General features: G+C 34.6%; 2 protein-coding genes across 3 annotated transcripts; both read right to left on the reverse strand.

Moving 5' to 3' along the window:
- Positions 1-1,248: 1,248 nt before the first annotated feature.
- On the reverse strand, positions 1,249-3,674 carry LOC140871578 (snakin-2-like). The gene is made up of 3 exons (XM_073274149.1): positions 3,525-3,674; positions 3,302-3,368; positions 1,249-2,361 (listed from the first exon to the last, which is right to left on the reverse strand). The coding sequence occupies exons 1-3, from the start codon at positions 3,582-3,584 to the stop codon at positions 2,177-2,179; spliced, it is 312 nt and encodes a 103-aa protein (XP_073130250.1). The 5' UTR covers positions 3,585-3,674; the 3' UTR covers positions 1,249-2,176.
- A 2,962-nt stretch (positions 3,675-6,636) lies between these two features.
- Positions 6,637-11,089, reverse strand: LOC140871577 (uncharacterized). Of its 2 annotated transcripts, XM_073274147.1 has the most exons (8): positions 10,980-11,089; positions 10,784-10,863; positions 10,408-10,538; positions 9,946-9,983; positions 9,067-9,842; positions 8,080-8,160; positions 7,671-7,733; positions 6,637-6,961 (listed from the first exon to the last, which is right to left on the reverse strand). In XM_073274147.1, the coding sequence occupies exons 2-8, from the start codon at positions 10,835-10,837 to the stop codon at positions 6,905-6,907; spliced, it is 1,200 nt and encodes a 399-aa protein (XP_073130248.1). In that variant the 5' UTR covers positions 10,838-10,863; positions 10,980-11,089; the 3' UTR covers positions 6,637-6,904. The 2 variants fall into 2 exon arrangements, with proteins under 2 accessions (XP_073130248.1, XP_073130249.1); XM_073274148.1 differs by lacking the exon at positions 10,980-11,089 and having other exon boundaries at positions 10,789-10,894.
- Between the last annotated feature and the right edge of the window lie 247 nt (positions 11,090-11,336).

Consider the following 11,336-nt stretch of genomic DNA (forward strand, 5'->3'; position numbering starts at 1 on the left):
ATGGTGATATGGGATCTCAATTTATTGAGGCAAAAGTGTTCGGTATTCTGGTACATTGTTGATTGTTTTCTTTTCTTTGAATTGTAAAAAAAAAAAAAAAAAATTGGAGTACGTCGCGGAAACAAAACACGTGCACGATCTTACATCACATTATTCACGTCACACTTATGTGATTTGCCTTCTTTTTTTTTTTTTTTTTGGGTGTTTTACGTGATCGCAAGAGGAGGTTTGTCAATGGTAAAAATTGCGATGTGATTTATTTTGTTTTGTTTTTTTCAACCTAAAAACATTAGATTAATCTAATATTGTTTATTTGTCCCAAACACCTGTTTACATAGCCGATGTGACAAGAATACAACTTATATTATACCAAAAAAAACTCTATCTAGTCTCTAAGAAGTTGTTCAAGTTGATGGAGTAGATGAACTCTTGGTCATAGGTCGTGAGTTCAATTCTTTCTGCCAACATCTTCTTGGTCTAGCTTGTCACATTGGGCTTGCCTAGTGTGGTTTACCTGACTAACCTATTTTGTAGGCTTTTGCGTTAATTCGGGGTTTTATCCAGTGCGCACCAAAAAATAGTGATTACTCGTAAAAAAAAAAAAAAAAAAAAAAACTCTACCTAAACAAAAATAAATAAAAACGACATTGACAAGATACTAGAATAAGATCCAATACAAGTGTCAACTTACTAGACTAAACTTACAATCTTCCCTTCATATGCCTCGACACTCAAGTATATGCCAATTGTCAAAGTCATACCTAAACACTTCTTATAATCATCACATATAAACCAAAAAATAAACACTAGCTAGTTTTATTCATACTTTTCGCTTGTACTATCTGATCAGCCCTTGTTTGGTAAAAATATTAAAATAAAAATAAAAAAAAATCTCGGAGTTTCTAAAATTTCCTAGTCATTGAAGTTATTTCATTCTAATCTTTTTTTTTAGGAAAATTTCAATAGAATCTTAGAACTTCATTTCTAAGATAAAATCCATCCATTCAAACATGAGAATAAAATTCTTGATTTTTAAATAACGAAATCAAAGTACAATTATTTTTTAAAACAATTTATTATTTATCTTAGGATAGATACTCTATAGATTTTATTTATATATTTTGAGGGACCGTCGTATAAAAAATTTATTAAAGATTACGTCCACATGTTGTGAACATGACCATGACACCAAACATAAAATATCACCTAATTAATACACATGTCAGCAATGGGCCTCATACTATGTCATAGTCGATGTCATGCGTGACGTATGCAAAATTTACGTAATCAATTACATAAGCCGAACGCCGTAAGCGAGTCCTCCAAATTAAGATCTCGTCAAAAAAATCTCAACCACCGACCCATTCAGAAATGGGACATATGTTTTTTTATTTTTCCGAAAAAAAAAATTAAAGATCATGACGTTGAAATGATTTTTCAATTGTAGAATCAAGGAAATAATTTAATATAAATTTTTATATCCCAACTTCTAATTATCTAATTAGAATTTATAGGTTTCTTTATATCCACTCAATTTTAAAGTCAATAATGATACCCATGAGCGGTTGACAAACGATCTAAAGTTCGATTCATGATCTTATCATGATCTTCTTGAACAAATTTGTTACAAAAATTTTGCTCAATGCAATTTACCTAACTAGCATGATTTACAAAATATTATGTGGCAATGAAAATTTACCTATCGCACAATCACAATAATGACTATGGATTCTCGTGTCATAAAACAATGAATACATTTTCGGCTTCTGAAGCGCGCTAGAATAGGCTTGGACATTGGGCCTTGAAGAATACTTTGTCGGGCCTAAAACATTTGGTAACTCAAAATATCAAGTGACCCGGTAAAAGTATCGGGTAAGTTGTCAATGCAACCCTTTTCAAACAGATATATTTTTAGATGGAATGGAACTCCTTGCAGAGTTCAAATCATTCCAATTAGATTAATAATCCTGGCTCCGACATTGAATACGATAACGTGGAACTAGCGCCAGTCGCCAAACAAAGTTTGTAGGACTGATTTGCAATAACACCACAATCAAGAGATGACAACTTACGTACATAGCTAGCTAGGGGATAGTAGCTACTTTATGTTGAAATATAAAAATTTGAAAAGCGCACATGAGAGAAAATCATAGGCTATTACTTATGAGTTCACGAATCAAGGGCACTTGGTTTTGTTTGCATGTGTGGTCATATCGGTGTAGCAAGTCCCACACAGTTCCCTGTTGCCGAAGGTTCCCGGCGGCACACATTTGCAGCGGGCACAGCAAGTGCCGCAAGCCCTTGCGCACAAATTCGGCCTCGAGTGTAAGCTGCACCTCGCCTTGCATAATCCTCCACAATCTGCACCATTTTCAGTGTTTTAAGTAGTGTAAAGAATCAGAGACGGAGCCAAAGAGGGTTAGTGAGTGCGACTGTTCCCGATAGAGGTAGTTTTTCGGTATATCGTAACAAAAATATCGGTATGAAAAAAAATTCATACCGATACCGATACTAAAATTCGAAATTTTGGTATGAAAAAAATCCATATTAATACCGATACCGAAAAAAACTTCGATATACCGAAAAAATATCTGTATATCGAAAAAATTTCGATATGTTATCGATATAATTCGGTATTTTTGTACGGTATGCCCGTTCTAATCCCCGACTCCCCGAATCTCTTTTATTTACCCTTATTTCATTAAAAAAATATTTGCTTTTAAAAATAATTTAATTTTAGCACTATGTTTGCCTTTAATTTAGTCCAAATCTGTCATAGCGTCTTTGATTATTAATTATTGATTCTTAAATATGGGTTTCTTAAATATAATGATTACAAATTCTTTTTAGAAAAACTACTAAACCACCTGATCAAAACATACAATTGTTCGATAAAAGTTCTTTATGCTGTTGGTATTTATTTTAATAATGTTTTGAAAAATAAAAATAATGAAATTCCGTCCCCTAATGAAATGTTATAGCTCTGTCCCAGCGAAGAATGCTTAATTTGGAGGAAATATTCAACTACTTTCTAAACCCATTTTATGTTAACCATAATATCCCACTAAAAATATGCTGGATTTATTTCATAGGAAAATTATCTAATTTTGAAAAGTAATTCATTAAATATTGAAGATTTTTAGGATAGCGAAAAAATTCTGAAAAATTATATACTCGCATCCAAGATCATACTCTGAAAGAATTTTGAACTTCTTGACAAAAGAATCTCTCGTGATCTATAGTAAAACATAAATTCATAAAAAAAAAAAGGAAAATGGAAAAAATAAAAAGAAAAACATACCTATATACGGTAAAAGCCTTCTATTAGCGGCACCTTTTACTCGTTCAATTCCGACATCAGACGACACCTTCGACAATCAAAACCAGGGCAAACAAGATAATTAAACACACGCCAATAGACGATAAATGCATGCGGGAAAAAAATATAATTTCATAACCCTGAAATATTGTAATGCAATTACAATTTCACATTTCAAAATTATAGAATAATCTAAGTTGGTTACCTGAGCAAAGAAGAAGAGTAGAATTGCAGCTAGAATTATCTTACAAGAAGAAAAAGCCATGAATTATTACTCTGTTTTGTTTTGTTTTTTAAAAAAAAAAAATTAGAAAGAAAAGTTTTGAAATTGAAATATAATTTTCATCTTTCCAGTGCTTCACCATTTATAAGAGTATATCTTGTGGGGCACAGTAACCGAGGTTCTCTGTGTGTCTCTCGTCTGTTTTTGCGTCATCATTTTAGGCCCCACTTCTGCGAATCGGCCAAAAGCCCATTCGTTCTATGTTTTCTTTTTAAAAAATACTATTATTTATATTAAAGCATTCCCAAATTTCAACTATGAATTCAATTTATGGTTTATCGATATTATGGGTTAAATGAGTCGAGTTGGGTCGAGTATCATATTATTTGAGCTTAAGCTCGATTTATATTTGTTTATTCGAGCTCGAGCTCGATCGAATAATTAATTTCATACTCGAACTCGACTCGTGTATATTTCGAGTTACTCGAATTCCAGCTACTCGAATCGAATTCGAGCTCAAACTCAAAAAATAGATAAATATATATTAAAATAAATAAATATGAATAAATAAATAATATATATAATATTATATGCATTATATTATATATATTTATATTATATTATGTATATTATCGAGTAGCTCGCGCGAACACACATATTTAATATATACTCCAGCTCGAGCTCGGTCAAACCGAGCTCGAATCGAGTTTTGATCGAGCTGCTCACGAGTAGCTTGATTCGTTTGCACCTCTAATTGGTAGAGTAATTAGAAAATCCAAAACTTTTTTTTACACAAAACAAGCATCAATAAAACGGTATCATGATTCGTTTTTATGAGACAAATTTCAAATTTGATCAAACTCTAAAAAATATTATTTTTTATATATGTCAAAATAATTATTTTTATTATAAATATAAGTTAACAAACTCGTCGTTATACTATTTCATAGGAATCTTGCTCCATTTTTTTTTTATAAATCTAACAGACAAAATCTTTTAAAAAGATTAAGAAGATAGGGCATCCTTCATTTTTAAAAATAGAACACATTTCATTGTCGTGCTATAAAACTCATACATAAAAAATAAATAAAAACATAAATAAAGGTTATAGTAATTGGACAAGTGGCCGTGCACGTATCGGTAAATTACACCAAGTTTTACAGAACAACCTCGGAGGAATCCAGCCATATTCCAGTTGGATTCTCCATTCATTTCTTTTCTTTTTTTTTTTTTTTAAAAAAGTGATATCTCAATGGGTTTGGGCGTGTGGCTGGTAAACACCAGATTTTAAAAATTATCCCATACCCAATGGCCAATACTAAATCCAGATCTAAATTTTAATTTTTACTGTTTTTTTTCTGAAAAAGGAACCAATTCATTACTCAATGAGATTATCAACTAAGTACAACTTCTTGTAATCAAAAAAGAAATCCATTATGATCATGTCATACTTTATGAACATAAGTAATGACAAATTTCGCTGGCTTAAGAGCTGCAACATTAGCTTCGCATCGTATGTATTGAATAGCGTCGAACGCATTGTCCATAAGAAAATATTGAATTTGGACGATTGATAATCTTTTTTGACCGAAGAACCTCATCAGCTTAAGCAATAAGCACTGTTTGGATCACAACCAATGAATGAGAAGTTAGTTAATGTCACTTTCTAGTATGATTTCTCGTGATAACACAGCCAAGTCATTTTCGAAACCAAACATCTCTTCCTATTCGTTTCCAGGGGATAAAAATTTGAACTTGAGAGAATAATGATCTAATTCTTAGCTATATATATATATATATATATATATATATATATATAGGAATACAGCAACAGAACAGGCAGGAGGGCAAGGGATAATTACGAACCATAACCGCGTAAATAGTATTGTCAGATTTGCTCACTCACATTGAGCTGGACTCAACTACAGCTACTTCGAATTTAGTGATGGATGAACCAAGGTACGATATCCAAGGTCTCCATTCAACCATTATCTCCCATACTTTTTAAAAAAATATATAAATTATTACATGGATTGGGTCGATTTTCCCACAAGTTTATCTTGTTACACCACAAATGGGGACCCTTTTTTTCCCCTAATATTCTTGAAACAAAGTTCATGGTATTACACCACATATGGGTTGTCACCCTCTCAACATATTCCTAAAACACACTTTAGTTAGGGGGCCAACTCAAAAGAACATGCAAGCCTAAATAATGAAGGGCTTCATTACTTTTTATAAATGAGTTGCACGAATTTGGGGACACTGCTTTGACGTTATATAAATAGTGAATTATCACATCTACAAAGCAAATTTGAAATCTTCCCAACTTTACATGCACATAACTAACAAGGTTTTCGAGTTGAGTTCATACTAGCATAACAATAATATTCTAATGTTGAATCCAATGATTTACAATTTATTTGAACATACGTGTGTCCACATATATTTTTTAGACCTCATATAACCAAATTAAAACTAAACCATTAGATATAGTGTGAGCTAGAGTACTACTCTTATGCTAGCATCTCATTTTTTGATATGGGGATCGTTAGCAGTCGACTGGTACTCAGATTCACTCAATCTAATTCTAGGACCAACTTTCAGTCGATAGCGGCATACACTTGATCACTTTTCTGTCCGTAGCCAGAAACCAGGTAGAAACTCATTGCCGACGAAATATTGCAGATACTTGACTTGTATCGGTGTGAATACAGCAATCCAGAGAGTGAAACATCAAATATTAAGACCGAGGTCAATCCCACTCAATAGGCTCATGAATTTGCTCGACTAGACATAATCCAAACGAGCTCGACTCGGGCTTATATCCAACCATCTATCATAGCGAGCAACAAGAAAGAACAATTTGTTATTATACTCCTATTTGCCTCGAATTATACACTGAAGGACCTCATTTTTTTAACTTAAAGTTCCAAACGAGCATTGACTATTGCCTTTACATAGGAAATCGCTCCATCTAACGTCTTGTGTCTTCTACATCAATCAACATTAATCATTGATAAGACCGACTATGACAATCGATTTTAGAAAAACAAAAATGGAGAACAACTCTTGCACGAACCATTACAGAAGCAAACATGCACTCTACTCATGTCACACGAAGTTACCATCAAAACAATCACTTTTAGGCTTCAGCAACGAAAATACCATGACAAGTCGGTTACAGTTCAATCCTTTACTTGATTATGTCATCAACCTCAATAAAATGAACTTAAAGGGGTGGTACATTCAACAAAACGATTGAAGGACAAATCAAGACAAGGTTTGCATTAAAAATTTGCATTTCGTCTTAGAATGGTGCAATTGCTTCACTCAAATCTCATTTGTATCAAGAGTACTTATCATGGTTGCTTTCTGAGACGAGGTTGCAGTGCGAGCATGATTTTCTTCCTTGGTCCCTGCAAATTCAGAGCCTTCGATAAGAAAATTTTGAAAGATAGACCCGATGAAACACATCATCGGTTAAAACTAGATTCATGAGATGCATCTTTCCTAAGACAGAAGGGTTTCCCTTTTCTCAGAAAAAAAAAAAAGAACTGTTGATTCTAATGTTGAGTAAAAGTTGCTATAATAACCACAAAAGAGGCTAAATAATACCCACAAGATGCCTTCAGTTGTCTCTTCAGAAAAAGTGTTAATCTTTTGTTTGGATTGTCAATGATTTTGGATTTCACATACCCACAAGAAAGCTATACATTTATAGCAGAGCGGTTTACTTAGAATGTACCTGTTTTTATGCATCGAAAGTAGGCCAACTGAGTGTATGAGCGAAGCAGTTGGCTCTCGGGGACGCGAGTGATTTAATGTCATGGATAGAAAGGGTTGATACTTGATTTTTTCAATAAAATCATACATAAAATTTGAAAATGTTTTCAGTTGGGAGTGAGCAATCACCCACTGTAAGGTCTGCAATGTGATTTAACCACCAACTATAGCAAGTTTTCTACAAAAACCACTGTCTACAACTGATAATTTCTATTCACTCTGATCCTCGTCTTTCTACAAACAAAACACTATTTGAGGAAGAATGCACAACATATTTAAAATTTTCAAATCGATTTCACGTGCAATAAGACATGAAAAATCAGATATTGACAAAGCTATTACCATGGGTATTCCCAACTCTTTAAGGTCACTGTCAGTCATTCGCTTCAAAGAATACATATCCACCTGCAGAATGACACTTGTATTTAGGTAATAGAGAAAAGAAGTACGTCTATTAGGTGAAAAGTATGCCAGGGAAGAAAATGCATTGAAAGAAACTAGATAATCAAAACCATTAGGATGATATACGGCGCAGCCAAAAAATAAATGAACAATAAATTGACTGGATCAGACTTCAGCCTAAAAATTCAATAAATAGTAAGTGCATAAAAGCATGATACTTCAACATTCTTGCAATATGATAATTTGTCTTCAGATTTTTAGTTCTTAGAAAGACTTCTGGGAAGTGAAAGAAAACACGTGCACCATTAAATAAAAGAAAGAAGAAATAAAATCTTCCGAAATTACATACCTCCTCAGCCTTAAAAAGAATGGTAAACTTTTCAAGGCCCAGTGACTTCAGAAAGATGTCAACAGTAGGGTGATCATCGGCCTGCAAGCATAAAATAGGATGACTGAAATGGTATTCTTCTTTGTAAAGCTGCAAAAGTACAACCATATCCTAAAACTTTTCTTGAATGCCAGAAGTTGTCGGTGGTGTCATTCATTGTTCCATTGGTTTGTGGAGGATTTCCTCTTTTTGTGTGTGCGTGTGTTGTGGAGGGTGGGGGGAGGTTGAGCATGGTATGATGAAAACTCATTTTCCCCGTATTCATACATAATCCATGAGGATATACATAATCCATGAGGATATAATAGCATCAAATATGAATATATGCTCAAATTATAACAAATGCAAACAAGAATTGTTTTATGATACTCGATTGATAAGAAATGAAACTCTTCAACATATATATACAATCATACAGTCAAAGGGAGTAGAGACTTCAAATTATAAAGTTGGAGAGAGTATAAGATGCCTCAGGCCTCAGGTGCAAGCTTTGAGATCATAAAAGCTTTTTTAAAAAAATTAAGACTTTTTAATGCTCACAGAATGCTATCCCAGCAACTGCCTTAACATAAAATAAATAGGATTTTAGTAAGACCATGCTTTTTTACAGATTGATAGTTTATTGTGCAGAGGATCTGAATTGCAGCCAATATACTAGCAGCCTAAAAAATAATCTCCCCCCTGGTGAAGAAACAACCAGACTGTTTATCACAGTTCCCGAAAACCATAAACTCTAATAAATAATCCATCTTATGGTTTTCAAACAGGTGTCATTTTCACATGCGAATAATACAAGATAAACAATAAACACAACCTTTTCACATGAACGGCCACACTCATGTAGTATACCAATGAATCAAGAGATTAAGAAAGAAAACTCAGCTTTGTGAGAAGTACTGCAAAAAAAATTATCTCAGGAGAGGACAGGAAACTTTATGTACACTGTACCACATATGATGTATTCTGTACTTGACTGCTAGGTAGAGGAAGTGTTGAGACAATTGGTGCCCTGGCCGTCAGTGATCCAACAGGTGGAGCCATTTTTGTCAAGTAAGATGAAGAACTTGTGGGTCTTAAAAACTCAAAAGGATCTTTAAGAGTACTCGACCTGGTATCACCCAATGTCCTAACAGCATGCATTCTCTTTGGCTCTTCATCTCTTGCAGGTGCAGGAAGACCTCTAGAACTCATCAAAACTTCATCCGGTGGTGATCTTCGCCTTAAATGATCCAAGGTCCAGCGAGAAGAAGAATTTATCCCTGGCTCCACCCTGGTTACATTATTTGCAGTTCTTGGGCCATGTACATCAGATATCATACTAGAACGACTAATATCTGGCATACGACGTCCGCTATCCTTTGGATCAAGACCTATTCGTCCACTTTCTCTGGCATCAGGCATGTGTTGTACCCTAGGATTGAGAAGTTGGTGAACTTTCGATAATGGCAAGTGTTGGCTAGAACTCCTGGAGACTGACATTAACTGTCTATCATCCCTAGGCGCTGGAATGTGATGTCTAATATCCTTCGGTTCCGAATAACGTGGTCTAGTATCCCTTGTTTCAGGCAGCTTCTCCCATGCAGATACACTATTTGATGAAGATTGCGCAGGCCTTGAGAGGATGTTGCGCAGATCTTCTCCATCCTGCAGTCTCTTATGACTTTGCTTGCGCATGTTTTTTCGAATGATTTTGTACCGGAGATCATCTCTACTAAGACGGATATCTTTTATTCAATCAAAATAAGAAACAATGAAACCAATCATATTATACACCATCAATAACTCTAGCAACAACAAGGAATCTTAACCATCCAAGAAGCCAATTACCATCAGCATCAATCATAGATCCACCATCTCCCCTCATTCTGCAAAGGATAGTAACAAAAATTATATGTATCTGCCCAGCAAACATTTTACAACAATATGCAGGGTTTTTTTTTTTTGGGAAATACAACATATGGAGTTTTTAGGCAAGCACTATGCTCCACCGGGTGAACTTCACCCGGTGGAATCTTGGCCATTCATTGGGCTCGGGACCCGTGCCCAATGAAGGGCAGATGCTGCACCGGGTGAAGCACACCCAGTGTAGCATAGCCCGGGCCGAGTTTTTAGTGTCAGTATTCTTGCTAAAAGTGAAATTTGCACTAGCAGAAAAGGAAACAACTAAAAAGTGTTACAATTTCATGTCAATGGCGAAATGCAAAGAACAAAAACGTGTCGAACAAAGGAAGATCAATAGTTGATTTAAGCACTTTATCTACTGACAGACAAGGAGCAAATGTCAAACACCTCTTGTTACTGAACTGTGCCGATGAATCACCGTAATTTCCAAGCCTTTCTCTAACCGATCGTTTTGTTCCAGCATGTGGATGTGCACCAGCATAAGCACCATCAAATGAACTTCCATCCCTTTTCACCACCTACAAAATATACGCAATAGAAGAACACGATGCCACATATCACTGAGCAAACGCATAAGTTCATAAAAACCTAAAACCAGGGAAAAAGAACACCACTAACATCTTTCACTCCAATCGAAGTTATTAAACACATAATCAATCAAGGTCTGAAAAAATCTGTACTTGGCTAAATATTGGCATCATCTTGGCAGAGCAAATTCGTGATATCGTTGATAAATTTCGAAAAGTGACGAACAGATTACTACCTGACCTGTGCGTCCGAGGGTTATTGTGACCCGAGACCTCGAGGCCTCTGACATTTCCGATAAGCCAAATCTTCCAAAACCTGCTCCGAAAAATCAAAAAGTAATGAAAAACAAATGCAAAATGGGAAAGACACACTCACCAAAAAAACAATATTTGGAGAAGTTAATGAGACTTCGTTGTCGATTAAATGCTCAACTCAATTAGGGTTTCGATTGTCGCGTTCTTGACGAATAATAATTCTCGATCGAAACTTTTCGTCGTTCCATTCACAGAAAGACGTCCATACGTCGAAATGCGATTTAAAGGTGATAATTTTGTGTTCTCATTGGATTTTTGAAGTCGTTATTCAGTCTCAAAAACAAAACACAAAAAAAAAAAAAGAAAGGAAGTAATCTAAAAATAAAATAAAACAAAAACGAAAAAGGGAAGTCATTTATCCGGGGTAAATGATTTAAAAATCTCTACCAACCCTTCAACTTTATCTTAACTCCCTAACCACAATTTTCTTTATTTCAACTCCCTAGTGGTCTTATTTTTGAATTAAATATTATT

Source organism: Henckelia pumila, unplaced genomic scaffold, assembly GCF_033568475.1.
Source record: "Henckelia pumila isolate YLH828 unplaced genomic scaffold, ASM3356847v2 CTG_461:::fragment_3, whole genome shotgun sequence".
Lineage (NCBI taxonomy): Eukaryota > Viridiplantae > Streptophyta > Magnoliopsida > Lamiales > Gesneriaceae > Henckelia > Henckelia pumila.

Coding starts and splice junctions, on each gene's coding strand:
- LOC140871578 (XM_073274149.1), bottom strand. CDS start 3,584: ATGGCTTTTTCTTCTTGTAAGATAATTCTAGCTGCAATTCTACTCTTC. Junction 3,369..3,524: donor TACTCTTCTTCTTTGCTCAG/GTAACCAACTTA, acceptor TGATTGTCGAAG/GTGTCGTCTGATGTCGGAAT. Junction 2,362..3,301: donor AAGGCTTTTACCGTATATAG/GTATGTTTTTCT, acceptor AAAATGGTGCAG/ATTGTGGAGGATTATGCAAG.
- LOC140871577 (XM_073274147.1), bottom strand. CDS start 10,837: ATGTCAGAGGCCTCGAGGTCTCGGGTCACAATAACCCTCGGACGCACA. Junction 8,161..9,066: donor TACAGAATACATCATATGTG/GTACAGTGTACA, acceptor TTATGCTTGCAG/GCCGATGATCACCCTACTGT. Junction 7,734..8,079: donor TTCTTTTTAAGGCTGAGGAG/GTATGTAATTTC, acceptor GTCATTCTGCAG/GTGGATATGTATTCTTTGAA.